The following is a 20,667-nucleotide window of genomic DNA, read 5'->3' as shown; positions in this document are numbered from 1 at the left end:
TGTAATCCCAGCTATTTGGGAGGTTGAGGCTGGAGAATCGATTGAACCCAGGAGGCGGAGGTTGCAGTGAGCTGAGATTGCACCATTATACTCCAGCCTGGGCACCAAGAGTGAAATTTCATCTCAAAAAATTTTTAAAAAATTAAAAATAAAATAAAAGGGCCCTCAGGATAAGTGCTTTCACCAGACCTTCAGATCAAATTAGGTATTATATTTAAGAGACTCTAAGCCTACCTTAGGACATGTGGGGTTTCTTGCTGTTTCAATCATCAGTGCAGATCCCATCCTATCCCTTTATTAAAGGAGAAAAAACAAGTTATATCAAAATGACTTTATCTCCTAACAACAAAGAAACATACACTATGCAATTACTGTTTGTCCATGGCTTTGTCAAAGTGCTATGAGGGAAAAAAATATGACTCTCCTGTAGGAGGCTTATAATCCAATTAACGCACATGAAATAACAGGCAGTTATTTATTAATCTCTGATTCAAATTCCAAGTGTCTATAGTTCTGAGGTGGAGCAACCAATACAGGGTGCAGTAACTGGAAAAGATGCATGAAGGTAGCTTGAGGAAGATACTGAAAGACTGCAAGGTAACATATTTAAAGTACGCGTCCCAATGTACAGATTAAAGGCACAAAGGCAAAACAAATCTGTTGTTTTCAGGGTCCTGCCAATAAGACAAAGGAGCTATGATGGGATAAGACTGCAGAACTATGCATGGACTAGAGTAACCAGGTGAGGACAATGAGATTTTAAGCTTGTCTTAGTTGGTAACAGCCAATGTTATCAAGAAAACTGCTTTTAAAATCATCAGAGTTGGCATTTGAATTACTATGGCATTACAGAAATTGTCCTTGGGCAGCAATTTTTGCAATTCCATAATAAGATAATTTTATTTCAATGGAGACCTTTCCAGATATAAAAATTATATATTTTTTTCCTATATTAAATATAAAGACTATGGTTTCACCAACCTTCCTCATGAGTAAAACCATTTTCAAATGTGTTTTTCAAACAATACTCATGTTTCTCAACTAGGATATTAGCGAATTTCACCAAGAGAATATTTACAAACTGCTTAGTGATCTACCCTTTATAAGCTTTAGTAAATATAAATGTAAAATACCTTCCAAAATGGACAACGTCTTTTGTCTTTCCCAACCTGATCTACACATTTCTACCACATAAAAAGCAATGCAATTTCACCTTTCTAAGGTTATCTTTTCATAGAATTCTAACTGTAAAATTACAACAGAACTCCTAGGAGCATGCTGCTTTCACACTTTTAGGCAAAGTTCATATTTATTTCTTATTTTTGTTTAAATCTTGATTTTATCAAAAGCTATCATGCTTTTAGTGAATTAACTTATGAATATAAATTTGTAAAGAAGTAATGATGATTGTTTATTTCTGGGAGATGTCAAAATATGAAAAAAAAATCAACATTCTTAGATTCTACTGATGCTATAAAATAGTGCCCTTAAAATAACACAAAATTATCACAGAAAAAAACATAAAAGTACTCTCTATAAACAATAAGGGGAAAAAATATGACAAAAAAGACTAGAAGGTAGGAATGGTAGAATTTTAACAATAATGGCACCCAGTGAATCACAGTCCTAGTATCCGTATCGTTGTATATAGTCTCTTCCTACACAGACTCTTGGTTGGCGTGACTTATGTCCATGTAACCTCGGCAAACATACCATTAAACTGAGGCTTCGTAAGTGCTTATGCACTGGGGCTTGCCCTCTGGGAACTCTGAAACTGCAATGATGAGGTGAAGTTTGGATGAGAATGAGCAGGTGGAGAGAGAGACTTTCCAGGACCATTAGCTGAGCCACCAAGTGAGCTCAGGCAAGAACAGAAAAAACACCCAGTCAAACCACAGAATCATGAGGCTAAGTCATCATTGTTTAAAGCCATTACGTTTTGGAGTAGCTTGTTATACAGCAAAGGCTGAGTGAAAAAGCAGAGCAAGGAAAAATAACTAACTATACTGATAAAATTTATCAATACTATGATTAAAAATGAAGTTTCTAGAAGAGCAAAAATGAGGCAGCAATACACAAATATGCAAAGATACTCTCATTACTAACAAAAGGAAAAAAATTTCATAGAAGAGAATCCGGTTTTAGAATAAATTTTTAAATTTTCATAATCTTAATAAAAAGTACTGATTTTATGAATCCTGGGAATAGATAAGAATTATATTTTCTAATTGACACAAAAGATGTGAAAATAAGTAACATACAATGATAATGGATGGGAAGATTTCACAACTGGAAAGATGTCAATGTTCCGCAAAATAACCGATACATTTCATGTAATTTTCACCCAAATATCAGTGGTATTTTTCTAAATGTGACAAAAGTTGCCTAAGATTAACTCTGAATATTAAATGAAAATTGTGTAAAAGAAGAATAAGGAGGAAAGATTTCCTATGTTATATCATTATAAAAATATTATGCAAAGGTTCAACAACTAAATTTACAGAATTTGTATAAAAATAAATCCATAGAAAAACCAAAAACTTGAACATAGATTCTAATATAGGTAAGAATTTAAAACATGATAAAGATTATGTTTCAAATCAGTTAAAAAAAAAAAACCACTTGGTAATGGAGCTGCAACATTTGGATTAACATTTGATAGAAAAATAAAGCTTGATTCTCTTACCACGTATATCAAAATAAGTTTTAGGTAAATTAAGAATTACAGGCCGGGCGCGGTGGCTCAAGCCTGTAATCCCAGCACTTTGGGAGGCCGAGGCGGGTGGATCACGAGGTCAAGAGATCGAGACCATCCTGGTCAACATGGTGAAACCCCGTCTCTACTAATACAAAAAATTAGCTGGGCACGGTGGCGCGTGCCTGTAATCCCAGCTACTCAGGAGGCTGAGGCAGGAGAATTGCCTGAACCCAGGAGGCGGAGATTGCGGTGAGCCGAGATCGCGCCATTGCGCTCCAGCCTGGGTAACAAGAGCGAAACTCCGTCTCAAAAAAAAAAAAAAAAAAAAAAAAAGAATTACATATAAACTGAAAACTTCAGGACTAGGAAATAATATAAATATTTACCTACTTTCAGGGTAGAAAAGACTTATTTATTTTTAAATTTAAACTTTTATTATAGATTAAAGAGTATGCACACAGGTTTGTTACATGGGTAAATTGTTAGTCACTGAGGCTTGGGGTCCCAAAAATCCTATCACGCAGGCAGTGAGCATAGTACCAACAAGTGGTTCTTCAGCTCACACTCCCATTCTCCCTCCCACCTAATGGTCCCAAACATCAATTGTTCCCAACTATATATTCATGTAAATTCAATGTTAAGTTCTCACTTATAAGTAAGAACATGAGGTATTTGGTTTTATGTTCTTGTGTTAGGTTGCTCATGATAATGGACTCCAGCTCCAACCATGTTGCTGCAAAGGACATAGTTTATTTTTTATAGCTGCATAGTATTCCACAATGTATATGTACCACATTTTCTTTATTCGATCCACTGTTGATGGGCACCTAGGTTGATTCCATGTATCTGCCATTGTGAACAGTGCTATGATAAACACATGAGTGCATGTATCTCTTTGATAGAATGAATTATTTTCCTTTGGGTATATACCCAGTAGTAGGATTGTAGAAAAGACTTACAAACATAAAAGTTAAAAATCATTAAAGGAAAAGATTTGGCTAAATAAAGATGTTTCAATATTCTATATTTAAAAAGTATTAATTAGAAAGCACTTTTTCAATATATAGTTAATATATTTACAATACATTGAGAAATAATATCCCATAATAGGCAAAAATTATGCCCTCAAAATTAAAAAAAAAAAAAAAAACCATCAAAACCAAAACCTTTTTTAAGTTCAAGTTCATCAGTAATGAAAATGATACAAATTGAAACATGAGTTTCAGAATCTCTCAAACTGATGTCATTTTAAACATTAAGTGTCTGGTGTTCACAAGTATTTTATGAAACAGAAATACAAATTGATGTTGGCAGATGAGTAAGGTAAAACAACTGCACTGAAGAACAAATTCAGCTACGTATGCATCAAGATTCTTAAAACATAGATATCCTCTGCCATAATTTTACTTCTAGAAATTTACCTTAAAGATACAGAGATTTAAGTAGAGATGTAAGATGTTTATCTAAATTTTATTCTGAACTGCAAGAGTATCTGAAGTATCCTTTTCTAAAAGAGGATTTGTTAAACAAAAAATAGTATATCCATAAAATGGTGAAGAACCATTAATGTATGCTTCAAAAAATATTAAATGACATAAGAAATCATCTGTGATAAAATCCTAAGTGAAAATGCATGAAACAAAATTGCATGTGCATTATCTCAATTTTGTAAAGAGGATGGATACACACGCACTCACAACTACACACATATACACTTGTCTATCTGTAAGAAATTACAGAAAAAATACATCACCATGTTAATAGTGCTTTTGTTCTTAGTGGGATTATAAATTATTTTTATTCTTTTCTCAATATATTGTTTATTTCCCATATTATGATTATTTTAATAAGACATCAACATTGGACCCAATAAATATGCTTCTTATATAGTGACCTACTGATATATACTGAAATGTGAGAAGAAATTCAAAGTTTTCTACGACAGCATTGTTCATAATCCCAAAAAGTTAGGAACATAAATGTCCTAAATGTCCATAAAAATCCTAAATGGAAATGATTATGAAAATGGTAACACTCTGGAGTGTAGCGTAGTCTTTCCAAATGTGTCAGGAGATTTTCATAACGTTTGAAAAGGAAAATGATACAAATTTGCAACTACGATCTAATCTCAGCTATACAAAACGTACACCATCTAGTATAAAACTAAAAGGAAATGTATTAAAGTCTACAGCTCTGAATAACAGAATTATGGGTGAAGTTATGCTTATATTTTATGCTTATATACAGTTTGGGAGGCTGAGGCAGGCAGATCACTTGAGGTTAGGAGTTCAAGACCAGCCTGAGCAACATCGAGAAATCTTGTCTCTACTAAAAAAAAAAAATAGAATTAGCTGGGCATAGCAGTGACCAAGTGTGGTCCCAACTACTTGGGAGGCTGAGGGAGAAGATCACTTCAGCCTAGGAAGTTGAGGTTGCAGTGAGCCAAGACAGCACCACTGTACTCTACCCTGGGCAACATGAGTGAGATCGTGTGTCAAAAAATAAATAAAAATAAAAATAATTGACTGTTTTAGAATGACTTGAGACATATTTAATATGCTAAGTAAAAACAATAGGATGCAAATATCTCATATTTTTAAAAAAGGCAATTGTAACTTGTACATGCAAATCTCACACACATGAACCCCCAAAAACAATGACTAAACTATGATTCACCAAAATACTAACAGTTGTTATCTCTAATTAGCTAATAAGTTAATATTCTTGGTATTTTTCAAATTATAATATGTACATATTACCTGTATAATCAGAACACTTAAGAAGAGTAATTGTAACTTACTTAAGAATGTTTTCCCATGTTTGACTGTCATAAAATGCATGGCTCCAACTCATTTTGACTGTTCCAACAATGACATTTTGTGAAAATACATCTGATCCTAATTTTCGATAAAGTTCCTCACATTCATCCAAGGGCATATGAAACAACCCCAACATGAAAGCTAATATGGCACCTGAAAAAAAGAATCTTTAGTTTTTATCAGTGTTAATGTTAGAGCCCTTATGACGATAATATCTCCTGAATCATAGTTTTGGTTTAAATTTTAGCTTTGATACTTTCTAGCTACATCACCTGGGACAAAGACAAATGACTTTCCTTCTCAGAGACCTATTATTTTAGCTATAAAATGGGAATAATAAGAACAACCAAAATTCATGTCTTTTGTACTGGGTTAACAAATGTAAAGGGATTTACTGGGTCTCAAAAAGGATTAAATAAACGTTATCCCAATAATGATAATGATAATAATTTAAATATATATAAAAATGCGTTGTCTTATATTAAATTATATATAAGATACTATGGTAGATAATTCATGTTCTTTCTAATATCAATAAATTACTTAGTTTTAGTCATAGAATACGGTATATTTGACAACTGACCAAGTCATTAAGCAATTCTCCTTCAGGTTAATCATAGGAACGAATGCAATTAAAGATACTAGGTACTCTTGGATATCCTTTTAAATAGCAGATTTCGAATCTAGCTGTAATTGGTAGAACACACTGCCACCTAGTGTGCCTAACTGGCCTAACCACGAACAAAAGAGAAAAGGGAGTTTTGACAAAGTTTTCGGGCATGGAGAGAAGGCTGGAGGAGGCAAAGGACTATGGTCTTAAACATACGTGCTTATTCTTCTTTTTCTCAATGCGTTGCCAGAATGCACCACTTCCATACAGTAATAATTACCTGTACTCACACCACAAATGTAATCAAAGAGCTGATGAACTGGCTTCTGAGTAAGTTCAACTAATTTTCGTAGTGTCTGGAGAGCAACCACGCCCCTGTAGAAAAGATTAAAGGCAAAATGAGAATTCCTCTTTCAGGAAAAATTAATTTAACCTGTTGAATAAAACAAACTCAGAACTGCTTTTGTAGTTTATATACTAGCATGAAAATTAATAAATGAGAATCAGTAAAAATTGCCTGACCGAATTTTTAGTATTACTTTTGAAAATCCATTATCTAAATGATATAAAACCTACACTATAGCAGCATATTTTAAAATTTACATTAGTATCTTTCTCTTGTTTTTTCACTGAACCCATCCTTCGGCAGAACAGTATCTCTTTAAATAAGAATAAATCTGTCCAGGCACAGTGGCTCATGCCTATAATCCCTGCGCTTTGGGAAGCTGAGGTAGGAGGATCACTTGAGGCCAGGGGTTCAAGACCACCTGAGCAACATAACGAGACCCCATTTCTACAGAAAAAATATATATATAAAAAGAAGAAGAAATCTGCCTGAATACAATTCTTAAGAATGTCAAAAACAAAGAACTACATAAGAATACAAAGATATGCCAATATAAGACTGGAAAAAAAAAAAAAACAACAACTCTAGAAAACACTTAAAAACTCACTCACTGGTTTTAGGATGCCATAACTTAGTTTCTCATCTTACCTATATAGTTGGTTACCTATGCCTCTATACATTTTTGTCTTATATATTTCACCAGTCAGATTTTTAAACTTTCTTTTCTTTATTCATTTTTAAAAACTTTCAATAACCTTAGGATAATACTCTACAAATGGTGTATTAATTAATGTTGCTGCCTTTGCTCAATTCTGAATCCTTGCCAACAGCAGTTAATAGGAATGTGAAAAGATGAAAAAGCTTAGGAGATATAGACCAACTGAGGGTATATGTATCATGTAAACTGTCATGTGTGTATCATGATAATTTTTAACACTGGGAGAATACCAAAAAATGGTGAAAAGCTCTATTCCCAACACAAATTTGGGAGTAGGTAAGTCCTGGAACACAAAGGTAGTTAGGCACCAAAAAATTTAGAGTGTCAATTGTTCCTTGATACTGTTAACAGAAAGTAACTAGAAAATTCTGTAAGATTGAAGTAGAAAACCAAAGATGCTGATTTTTTAAATACAACAAATAATGTGGATTTGAGGAGAGTTAAGAAGATGTCTTATAAAAGAGAAACATAATTAATTCAAGGCAAGATATGAAGAATTAAATATAATGCTAGATAAAATATATTTAACAATGTGACCTCTATTATCTACAAAAAGGAAAAAAACAGGCACATATATATTCACACTGAAAAAGATTCAAAGAAAATAAATCAAAATATTAAAATAATCTTAGAGTTGTGAGCTATGGTTTTGGGTTTTTTTTTTTCTCTCTCAGGTTTTTCTAACTACTTGTATCATTGGAAAAAATAACTATTTAAAATGTTGTATTCATAAATTCAGAATAAACTTAAAAAATACATAAATATTTGCAAGGTTGCCACAGCTGTCTATGCCTACCACTGTACTATCAGGTTCCCTTATACCAAAGAAATAAAAGACAGTGTTTTTTTTCCTCTCTCAGTCCCTCATACATTACTGCTTTCCACACAAACCTCCCATTCTGGCTGCTTCCTCATAGTTCCCTAAACCAAGTTTTCTCACCAGCAGCATTACTGACATTCTGGGTTGGATAATCTCTGTTTTGCGGGGCTGTCCTGTGCACTGTATAATGGTTAGTCACAACTGTCCTCTTCAAACTAGATCAAAGTGATACCAAAAATGTCTCCAGACACTGCCAAATGTCCTTTATGGGGCAAAATCACCTCCAGTGGAGAATTACTAATCTAAACCTAACTTCATTCTAACCCGCTCCTAGGTTTTCCCAAATTACCTCACATTGATTTCCTCCCTGTTATGACTAATACAACTCTTATTTTACAAAATAAACTATTAGATACAAACTTCTTTTTCATCATGTTTGTCTGACCTTAAACAGACATCTGAATATTCTTGAATTTTCCTACTTCTTTCCTATCTCTAAATAAATATAACTTCTTTAAAAAGAAGTCATGGTCATAAGCATTCTTTAAAGTAGTACTATTCCTCTCTATCCCTTTACTTTGCTTTGCTTTATATTTCTTCATAGCACCCAGAATAACATATTTTTGTTTTTCTATTTGTTGTCTTTTTCCTTCTCCACAACGCAAACACCATAAAGACTCAGACTGTTTTGTTTGCTAACAGTCCCCAGGATCTAAATCAGTGTTAACAACAGAGTAGGCACCCAGTATTTGTTAGCTGACTCAATGAATGACACTGTCCCAACTCCCCTGAACTTAATGGCAGAGAGGATTCCTTCTGCTCCTTAGTGAAATGCTCCTACTCATTTAACTGCCAATTTCCCCTATTTCTCACCATTTGGAACCAATGCTATGAACCAGAATAATCTCTCCAGTTATCACTTTATCTATATCACATGAATGACATACACCTTCTTAAGATTATTACACTTTCCTAAGAAACATCTACCAAGATCTTTTATTTTTCTCTCTTCAGTGGGCTTTTCTTTGCCAACTGAGCACTTCTATATGGATGTATATGAACTTATATTAAACATGTTCAAGAAAGAACTGTCTTTCCTCAACCTCAGTCTGTTGAGATTCCCTGTAATTTTTTCCCAGACACGCAGAGGTTTACACTTAGAGTAATCCTGACCTATGTCTACCATATCCTATTATCCATGTTTCTTAAAAGTTACTGGCATTGGCTGGGCGTGGTGGCTCACATCTGTAATCCCAGTACTTTGGGAGGCCGAGGCAGGTAGATCATCTGAGGTCAGGAGCTTGAGACCAGCCTGGCCACCATGGCGAAACCCAGTCTCTACTAAAAATACAAAATTAGCCAGGCATGGTAGTACATGTCTTAATCCCAGCTACTCAGCAGGCTGCAGCAGGAGAATCGCTTGAACCTGGGAGGCAGAGGTTGCAGTGAGCTAAGATTGCACCATTGCACTTCAGCCTGGGCAACAAGAGCAAAACTTCATCTCAAAAAAAAAAAAAAAAAAAAGTTACTGGTATGTTTATCCTTCCTCCCACTTTCCACTGCCACCATCTGAGGTTAGCTTCCTACTCTTATTACTTACTCCGTCCTTCATATTGATGTCAAAGTATAAAGGACTAGGGTGAATACAGGATGAAGGAATTTAACAAAAAGATACAGGGTAGTACTTGAACATACAGAAGAGTGATCAGCAAGTTGGGTATACCAAAAAGCAAAATCAGAGAGGTAAGTTAAAGCTAAGAACAACAGAGAGGGCATGTACTATGAATTATAAGGTAACAGTGGAGATGGCAGAGAACCAGAGCACCAGCTAGAAGACTTTGGGGAAAAGGTTTGAAAACCCAAGCCAAAAAAATCTAACCAACAAGTTGCAATGAACTGGATAAACAAAGACTAAGAAGCATGGATGGATTGCCAGTAGTAAAAATGGAGCTTTTTTTAAATTAGTGAAATTATCTCCTTTTGAACAAAGAATAAATTTATTTCTTACATAGGACCAGAACTGGCATCTGCAAGTAGAGACATCAGGAGTCAGGAAGTTAATATAGCATTATTTCATAACCATCACTTTATCACGTGACTAGTAGATAAATATGGGTAAGATTAAGTGTAATAAAAGAAAACTGGCCGAGCACGGTGGCTCATGCCTGTAATCTCAGCACTTTGGGAGGTCGAGGCAGGTGGTTTATCTGGGGTCAGGAGTTTATGATCAGCCTGGACAACATGATGAAACCCCGTCACTACTAAAAATAAAAACAAATTAGCCAGGCATGATGGCAGATGCCTGTAATCCCAGCTACTCGAGAGGCTGAGGCAGGAGAATCTCTTAATCCTGGGAGGCGGAGGTTGCAGTGATCTGAGATCACAACACTGCACTCCAGCCTGGGTGACAGAGCAAGACTCTGTCTCCAAAAAAATAAAATAAAATAATAAAAGAAAACTAAAATTATAAAACGCTATCAAGATTTTATGAGAATAATGGTTGATAAGCTTCTAAACCACCAAAAAGGTCTAAAAAGGCCAAATATAAAAATATAAATACTAAAATCAAATCGAATCAAATACGAAGAAGTAAATACTAAATCAAATCAAAATACGAGTATTTGAAGTATATGTTAGAGTAGCACTCAGATTGATAAAGTATTAAAACAATTTTATGTTTTATTTTAAAAATTTGAATTTATAATGATATAATTCTATCAAATCAGGTTTTTTTTTTGTTTAATCCCTAATGCTAAATTGAATGTGTAGTTTTTAAAAAATCATCACATCTATAATGCCAGCACTTTGGGAGGCTGAGGCGGGCAGATCACCTGAGGTCAAGAGTTCAAGACTAGCCTGGCCAACATGGTGAAGCCCTGTCTCTACTAAAAACTACAAAAATTAGCAGGGTGTGGTGGCAGGCACCTGTAATGCTAGCTACTCAGGAGGCTGAAGCAGGAGAATCACTTGATCCTGGGAGGCAGAGGTTGCAGTGAGTCAACACCACTCCACTGCACTCCAGCCTGGGCAACAGAGGGAAACTCCATCTCAGGGAAAAAAAAAAAAAGAATCACGTTCCCAGCCTTACCTTGTTCCTCCACCATCAATTGTGAGAATTCGGATTCCTCTCCCTTTCACTGGATCCACGTAGCCAATTAAGGCCAAAATTTCTCTAACTGCAGCCTGAAGAGTTTCATCCTTAATTTGTCTCAGTCGTAATAAATACGGAATAATTTTTTCCTATATTGAGAGAAAAGACATTTTGTTGCTTTTGTCAAATCAAGAGTGAAAATGTATGATTATTATTAACCAATACATGCAGTTCATCACATGACAAAGTGACAGTGTTCATTACTTTCTCAGTAATCTTATTAGATTAGTTTCTGATATATTAATGTCAATTATCTAGATTATATTTGTTCTAATACTGAGGACAAAAACTAACCTCTATTCAAATATTTTCATTAAAAGGTGTAATACTTAACAACTAGAGGAAATATAATTTGCTTAATTTTAGAAATTTACAAAGTATAAATTGTTACAATGAAAGGTTAACATTATAAATTTTGTATAATATTTTGTCTAAATCCTGTGGTTAAGAGGCTTAAATTCATTCATAGTAATTACCAGAAGTTAAACTGTTATTAAAAAGAAATAATGAACAGCCTTGTATATATTCCACATGGGATTCAAGGACACCTCATAAGGGAATAGGAACAAATGTTACCAAATAAAACTGAAGAAAGAAGGTACAAGCAGGCCACTACAATTAAATAATTAGTTTAAATAAACCTGAGACTTCAAGACTCTAAGCATTCAACATCATATTGTTGATCATAGACAAGAACTTAAATCCTAGAGTTCTATGTTGCTTACCAAAGATTCTCCAGCTTCTGTGCACAGAAGCATCTTACATAGTCAGTACTTCAGGCTTAATGGAATGGCTGAGTGGCAGCTATAATTCTGCTGTGTAACCTTCAGTAAATTCAAATAATTTTTCTAGTTATCACTCATTTTGTTTCTTTTTTATGATCAATCAATCTGAAATACTCTAAATTATTTCTCAATATTTTTCCCCTACTGTTGAGCTGTAAGGCCCCACTAAGAGGAACTTGGGCAATGGTGCAGAATAATGAAAATTTCCATATCCAGTTAGGATGAAACACTATGTTAGAGATCAACATTCACATCAAGAACAAGAAAAGCATAATGAAATACAAGAAAAGTACCATCTGTTTAAAGGCATCAGACAGAGAGCTGCTGAAGCAACAAGAACAGGTGGAGCCAAGAATCTGGGGAAGGATATAAACTGCTAGGAAATGAGCTGGTAAATTATAGCTTTTCTTCCCTTGAGGCATTGACCAATTCCAGGAAAAAGTAAAGGACCAAAAAAGTGAGTCTGGCTCAGACAGAGGGCCCCAAATAAAGGGCAGAGAAACTAGCTGATTATTTAGTGTTTTATGGGTTTGGAGTGAAAAAAATGGAAGACCCGAAGGGCTTCAAACACATGGCTGGCTTTACCTCAAGACATTTGCTGAATTCTAAAACCATGAGGTGTGGAAGGCGAAAGGTAAGCTGAAGACCTCTGAAAATCAGAGTGGAAAGGTTTGTATTCTTGAGATTTTAGGACTCAGTGAGGTGGTGGTTAAGTGAACACACGAGGCTCTCAACTGAAAGTCCTGGAAGAATATGCCCTAAAAAGAGGGCAAACTAGAGGTCTCACCCAAAGTGTAACACAGCCTTGATCCAGATTTGACCCTAATTGAATTAAGACTATCAGTGCTCCACTCACAGGCCAAACAGAAGAACAAATAAACTCTGGAAAAAGACATAATTTGATATAATCTAGAGCCTATGCAATTTTTTAAATTTATAGTATCTAGCACCCAGAAAAATTATAATGCATGTGAATCCAGTACTGAATGACCAAATACAAAGAATTGATGCTCATATTAGAATTACTACAAAAAGATGTTAAAATAAAAACAATCAAATAAAATTATCATCAAAATATGTCAGATACCTATGAATTAGTTTAATAAAATCATTCCAGTGGAAGATGTACAAGACACCTACACTGAAAATTTTTAAAACAATGAAAGAAAATAAAGATGACCCAAATAACTGAAAAACTGTGCCATATGTCATGGCTTGGAAACTCAACAGACACAATTTACCCTAAATTATTCCACATATTCACTGGAATCTCACCATGTTTTTCTCTTCTTTAAATTTTTTTGTAGATAAGCCAAATATAAAATTCATATGGAAATATAACATGTCAAGAATAGCCAAGCCAACAATATTAAGAGGAAGAACAAGGTTAGTATATTTATACTACCTGATACTAAGTTGATAAAGATTTAGGCAGTGCACTATTAGAGCAAGAATAGACAAATATACCAGTGGAACAAAATACTGTGTCTGGCCGGGCATGGTGGCTCACGCCTCTAATCCCAGCACTTTGGGAGGCCGAGGTGGGCAGATCACCTGAGGTGGGGAGTTCGAGACGAGTCTGACCAACAAGGAGAAACTCCATCTCTACTAAAAATACAAAATTAGCCAGGCGTGGTGGTGCATGCCTGTAATCCCAGCTACTTGGGAGGCTGAAGCAGGAGAACTGCTTGAACCTGGGAGGTAGAGGTTTCGGTGAGCTGAGATCACGTCATTGCACTCCAGCCTGGGCAATAACAGCAAAACTCAGTCTCAAAAAAAACAAAAAAATACTGTGTCTAGAAACAGATCCGTATATATACACATCTCATTTATACGTGTCATTTATGATAAAGGTCTTTTCAATAAATGGTGCTGAGTCAACGGATAAGTGTATTTTTTAAGAGTCAGGACTTCTGCCTCACACCACACAACCAAATCTATTCTAGACGAATAGTAGATTTAAGAGTGAAAGGCAAAGCAAGGTTTCAGAAGAAAACACAGGAAATTTTTTTTTTTGAGACAGTCTTGTTCTGTCGCCAGGTTGGAGTGCAGTGGTATCATCTGAGCTCACTGCAACCTCCGCCTCCTGGGTTCAAGTTATTCTCCAGCTTCAGTCTCCCGAGTAGCAGGGATTACAGGTGCGCACTGCTACACCCAGCTAATTTTTGTATTTTTAGTATTGACGGGGTTTCACCACATTGGCCAGGACGATCTTGATCTCTTGACCTTGTGATCCGCCCGCCTCGGCCTCCCAAAGTGCTGGGATTATAGGCATGAGCTACCATGCCCAGCGGAAAATATTTTTATCACTTTAGGATAGGCAAAGATTTCTTAAACAGGACACAAAGTACTAACCATAAAGAAAGGGATTTATAAATTAGACAGTATTAATAACATCTGTTCATCAAAAAAAACCACAAGAGTGAAAAGGTAAGCCACAGAATAGGAGAACGTTATTTATAAGGCATACACGTACACACCACATGTGACAAGTGACTTACGGACTATATATATATATATATATTCTTTTTTTTTTTTTTTTTTGAGACAGAGTTTCACTCTTGTTGCCCAGGCTGGAGTGCAATGGCATGATCTCAGCTCACTGCAAACTCTGCCTCTTGGGCTCAAGCAATTCTCCTGCATCAGCCTCCCAAGTAGCTGGGACTACAGATGCACACCACCACACCCAACTAATTTTTGTATATTTTTAGTAGAGACGGGGTTTCACCATGTTGACCACAATGGTTTCAATGACCTCGTGATCCGCCCGCCTTGGCCTCCTAAAGTGTTGGGATTACAGGAGTGAGCCACCACGCCCGTCCCAGACATAATATATTTTTTAAATTCTACAAATAATTAAGAAAAACCTGGTCAACCCAATGGAAAAATAGGCAAGATCTAGAATAGGTACTTCATACAGAAGTATAAACACAGCAAATAAACCCTGGAAAAGATGCTGAATGTCAAAGCTATCAATAAAATAAAAAACTAAAACCACAATATAATATCACTTAACACCCAACAAAATTGCTCAAATTAAAAAGATTTTAAAAGGCTGGTGTGGTGGTTCATGCCTGTAATCTCAACACTTTGGGAGGCCAAGGCAGGCAGATTGCTTGAGGTCAGGAGTTTGAGACCAGCCTGGCCAACATGGTGAAACCCCATCTCTACTAAAAGTACAAAAATTAGCTGGGCATGGTGGCACGTGCCTGTAGTCCCAGCTACTCAGGAGGCTGAGGCAGGAGAATCGCTTGAACCAGGGTGGCAGGGGTTGCAGTGAGCCAAGATGGTGCCACTGCACTTCAGTCTGGGCAAGAGAGCAAGACTCCATCTCAAAAAAAAAAAAATTAGCAGGGCATGGTGGCCGGCTCCTGTAATCCCAGCTACTGCAGTGGCTGAGGCAGGAGAACTGCTTGAACCCAGGAGGTGGAAGTTGCAGCAAGCCAAGATCGTACCACTGCACTCCAGCCTGAATGACAAAGATACTCAGTCTCAAAAAAAGATTACAAAATAAAGTGTTGGAGGGAAAGTAGAACACAGAAGATTCATACACTTCTGGTGAAAGTATAAATTCACACAAGCACTATGCAAAACCATTTGGCAGTATGCACTAATGATGCAAATATGCTCACTCTGTGAGCAGCAATAGTACTCTTAGGTATATACTCCAAAGAAACGAAGACATATGTTTTCTAAAAGATACAACCCAGAAGTACTATTCCTAAATATCCCCCAACTGCAAACCATCCAAATGTCTAGCAGAAGGAAAAATGAAAACTATACCCAACAATATGGAAGGTTCTCACAAACATAATATTGAGTGAAAAAAAAGACATAAAAGAACACGTGATGTGTCATTCATATAACATGCAAAAAGAGGCACAACTAAATTATGCTGACAGAATTCTGAAAAATTGATGAACTTTTTTGGGGACAGTGTTTGGAGTGTTCATAAGATTATTTCTCATTTAGGGTGGTGGTTGTATGTATTTCATGTGTGAAAAATCATGGAAATGTAAACTTATGATTTGTATAGTTTTCTATATATAATATCATAAAAGTGTTTAAAAAATACTATAACATGACATAAGCCATGTAACAGGGGGTTTTTTTTGTTTGTTTTGAGATGGAGTCTCGCTCTGTCACCCAGGCTGGAGTGCAGTGGCGCAATCTTGACTCACTGCAACCTCCACCTCCTGGGTTCAAGCAATTCCCCTGCCTCAGGCCACTGAGTAGCTGGAATTACAGGCATGTGCCACCACGCCTGGCTAATTCTGTATTTTTAATGGAGATGGGATTTCTCCGTATTGGTCAGGCTGGTCTGGAACTCTCAACTTCAGGTGATCCGCCCTGCCTCGGCCTCCCAAGAGGCTGGGATTACAGGCATGAGTCACCATGCCCAGCCTAATTAATTTTACTTGTTTCCATGTATTTATTTGTTTGTTTGTTTGAGATAGAGTCTCACCCTGTCCCCAGGCTGGAGTGCAGTGGCGTAATCTCAGCTCACTGTAACCTCAGACTCCCTGCTTCAAGTGATTTCCCAGCCTCAGCCTCTCAAGTAGCTGGGATTACAGGCAGGTGCTACCAAACCCAGCTAATTTTGTGTATTTTTAGTAGAGACGGAGTTACACCATGTTGGCCAGGATGGTCTCGATCTCCTGACCTTGTGATCCACCCGCCTTGGCCTCCCAAAGTGCAGGGATTACAGGCATGAGCCACCTCGCCCGGTCATAAAAAGCCTTTTAATAAACCCAAAGGTTAGATGCATCCTTCTGACAAATTCAGCATTTTTAAAAAGGGAGGGGGAAAAACAGATCATAGAAACAGGGTGGGTAAGGCCGGGTGTGGTGATTCATGCCTATAATCCCAGCACTTCAGGAGGCAGAGGAGGGTGGATCACCTGAGGTCAGGAGTTGGAGACCAGACTGGCCAACATGGTGAAACCCTGTCTCTACAAAAATACAAAAAATTAGCTAGGCATGGTGGCAGGCGCTTGTAACCCCAGCTACTTGGGAGGCTCAGGCAGGAGAATCACTTGAACTTGGGAGGTAGAGGTTGCAGTGAGCTGAGATCATGCCATTGCACTCCAGCCTGGGTGACAAGAGTGAAACTCTGCCTCAAAAAAAGAAGAAAAGAAAGAAAGAAAAAGAAAGAAGAAAGAAAGAAAGAAAGAGAGAGAGAGAGAGAGAGGCTGGGTGAGGTGGCTCATACCTATAATCTCAATATTTTGGAGGCCAAGGCAGGCAGATCCCTTGAGCCCAGGAATTTGAGGCCAGCCTGGGCAACATGGTGAGACCCTCTCTCTACAAAAATACAGAAATTAGTACGGTGTGGTGGTGCACACCTAGAGTCCCAGCTATTCAGGTGGCTGAGCTGGGCTAAACCTGGAAGGCAGCAGTTGCAGTGAGCAGAGATTGTGCTACTGCATTCCAGCCTGGGTAACAGAGACTCTTGAAAGAAAAAAAAGAGAGAAAGAGAGAGACAGAAAGAAAGAAAGAAAGGAAGGAAGGAAGGAAGGGCGGGAGGGAGGAAGAGAGAGAGAAACAAAGAAAGAACGAAAGACATTTAACTTAGAAAAACCAGGAGTCTATAATATTTTATTAAAGTACAAAAAAACTTCATTTAATCACTGAGGCAGCTACTAAAGCAACACCTTATTTTGAAAACTGGTAACTAGATATAAAGAAATTAAGCACTCTTCTTTACTTTCCTGTAAAATTTGCCTTTAAGAATACCCAAATAGCTTCAGTTGATGAAGGAAGGCCCTACTATACAGAAGAATGTCAATTATAATGCAGGAGTAAGAGAATTAGAAATTGGCCATTCTGCAACTCTAATGAAATTATTAGCTCTGGAAATGATTAGCTTAATGGTCGATGAGATAATGGTTCCAGCACAACTGTCCAGTGAAAAGCAGACTGTCATCACCTTAACCCAGCGGCCATCCTTAGCATTACTAATGGTGGTTCAACCAATTGTCATGTGTGTCCTGATGTGAGGCATTATGAGGCACATGACATTAACTACAATGTGCTCTGACAACAAAATGTTTAACTCAATCAATCAAGCCATTATATTTAAATTCCAATGTTCAGGAAACGAAAAGGAAAAAAACACTGAGAAGGAAGAAGGCAGGTACATCCAGAAAGTGAGACATTCTGCATGTTAACCTAATGTCTTCAATTAAGTCAGTTTTAAAGGTGCAGGTGAAGAAGGTGTGGCTGAAAGAATGCATTATATTTTAAGTGACTTGGAGAAATAATCAGATGCAATGTGTGATCTAGACTGGATCCTCATTTGGATCTAATCAGTTATATAAAGAACATTTTCAAACTGGGTATAGGATAAAGGAACAATTACTGATACAGGAAGGTATACATTATACGCTAAAAAGCAGATTATAAAACAACATATACAGAATGAGTTTATTTTGATATATACGTGCAAAGAATAATTTCTGAAGGAATACTGTGGCAGACATTACTAATGTTCACCAGTACCCAGTTTGCTTCCCCTTCCAAGCATACAAAAGGTTGTACTTTGCAGGCCATGCAATCAGACAGGATAAATACGTTGTAAGTAGAAGAAATCTGTGGTAACTTCTGCTGAAATATTCTTTCCTTGCTGTAGAAATCATGGAGGAAGGCTCAATTAAAATACAGCCAACAGGACAGGATCAAAGTAACAACCAAATGGAGGTTCACTGTACCAAAGAGTTACCCAAACTCACTGTCAACTCTGCATGAGAAAGAAATAAAACTGTTTTGTTTAGTCACTGAGATTTTTAATTTTATTTTTTTTGAGATGGAGTTTTGCTCTTGTTGCCCAGGCTGGAGTGCAATGGTGTGATCTCAGCTCACCACAACTTACACTTCCCAGGTTCAAGCAATTCTACTGCCTCAGCCTCCTAAGTAGCTGGGATTACAGGCATGCACCACTACACCAGCTAATTCTGCATTTTTAGTAGAGACGAGGTTTCTCCATATTGGTCAGGCCGGTCTCAAACTCCTGACCCAAGTGATCCTCTCGCCTCAGCCTCCCAAAGAGCTGGGATTACAGGTGTGACCTACCACGCCCTGCCAAGTCGCTGAGATTTTGGTGTTGTTTGCTATTAGAGCTTAAGGCAGCTTAATCTGATGAACGCAAATAGACTCTAATACATTACAGTGCTAGATAAACTGAGGGTAGTAAATACACATTATTTTAATTTTCTTTTCTTTCTTCTAATTCCCTACAAAGCTTTGTGCTGCCTTCTTTCTAAATAGTCAAAGTTCTTCTTTTTAATTTAAAAATATAAGAAAGGAGATCACTTTCATCACAAACAATAAAAAAATTATCAAAGACAATTCCCTAAATGTGGCTGCCATAAATGTAGCACACAAAATAAATAACTCATTTTTTTTTTCAGGGCATTAGGTATGAGACATAATTCCCTATATTTAGCTACCATAAATATGGTAGACACATAAAAAACTAAAGTTCATACAGACGTTTTATAACAATTCTATCATTTTTAAAAAGCTCAACTCTTGATAACAAAAAGTTTAGCTGGAAAAATTCACACGAGAATATACACCCTGACATGTCTTACGCAATTTGTCTAGTTCACTGGTTTTTAGATGATTATTTAAGGGAAGGGTGACACATTTTTTCAGACTATCTAGGCTTTTATTCATAACTGATCTGAATATACATTCCTGTATCACATTTTTTCATAGTATTGAAAGGTCCTTAGATTTGGGATCAGTAATGCCAGATAAAAGAGTCCTCAGAGTTTCAATTAGCAAGACTATTAATAATAAACTACAACTCAAAACTACTCAGAAATCCATCAGTAGTACAACTGGCCTTGTAAGAGAAGTTGAAGGGAGCTTCCTTGCCCCTTCTGCCATGTAAGCAGGCCATGAGAAGCTGCTGTCTAGGAGGAACGGAACTCTCACCGGACATCAAATTGCTGGTGCCTTGATTTTGGACTGTCTAGCCTCCAGAACTATGAGAAATAAAGTTCTGTTGTTTATTGCTTATACCCATTACTGGAGATAGTAAAAAAAGAAAAAAAAAGAAAAAAGAAAAAGAAAGAGAAAAAAAAGTTCTGTTGTTTATAAATTACCCAGTCTAAGGTATTTTGACAGCCCAAATGGACTAAGCCCGTATGTAATTCTATTTAAGATCTTTGCTCTTGGTATATCACTGAAATGTGAAATATACTTAAAAGCATATGTATATTTGAGAACCTTTTCTTTTAAGTAAGAGAGTGTATAAATATAAAATATAATCCCAAATTTTAGGACCAAAAAATACTGAAGCTTACCCATAATAATGTGTTACACAATACACAATTAAGAATGGGTACATTATTTAAAGACAATTCTTCAGCAAGGTAATTGTTAAAAAGTAGAATAAATGAGATCTAAGTTAAAACAATTTTCTGAATGGCAAGTTAAAAATAAGCACTAGCAGATTTCTAATGAAAGGTAAGCAATATCTATCATTATGATATTTTCAAATTTTTCATTAATTATGATAATCTTAGTATAGATGTAAAGAGACTCAATCACATTAGTCATTTTATAACACTTCTCTGAAAACAGTCCATTTAAATGGGTCTAAATTATCTTCAATATTTTAGAACTGAAAAAAAAAAGAGGCAAAGCAAAGCTCATTGTTTTCCTTAATATGATTACCAATTCAATTATCAGTAAGGTAATTAAAATTTTTAG

General features: G+C 36.3%; 1 protein-coding gene across 1 annotated transcript in view; it reads right to left on the bottom strand.

The window, feature by feature from the left end:
* Positions 1 to 20,667, bottom strand: part of PNPLA8 (patatin like phospholipase domain containing 8) — a 62,785-nt gene that overhangs the window by 28,978 nt on the left and 13,140 nt on the right. The window contains exons 4-7 of the mRNA XM_012455722.3: positions 11,100 to 11,251; positions 6,408 to 6,502; positions 5,499 to 5,670; positions 235 to 292 (exon numbers count right to left, since the gene is read on the bottom strand). Of these exons, the coding sequence (XP_012311145.1) occupies positions 235 to 292; positions 5,499 to 5,670; positions 6,408 to 6,502; positions 11,100 to 11,251 (477 nt within the window). The remainder of the gene's footprint in view (positions 1 to 234; positions 293 to 5,498; positions 5,671 to 6,407; positions 6,503 to 11,099; positions 11,252 to 20,667) is intronic.

This window comes from Aotus nancymaae, unplaced genomic scaffold (genome assembly GCF_030222135.1).
Source record: "Aotus nancymaae isolate 86718 unplaced genomic scaffold, 86718_ANA_hifiasm-v0.15.2.pri h1tg000002l, whole genome shotgun sequence".
In the NCBI taxonomy this organism is placed as follows: Eukaryota; Metazoa; Chordata; class Mammalia; order Primates; family Aotidae; genus Aotus; species Aotus nancymaae.
The sequence above is the reverse complement of the archived record's forward strand: the minus strand, read 5'-3'. Positions and strand labels throughout refer to the sequence as shown.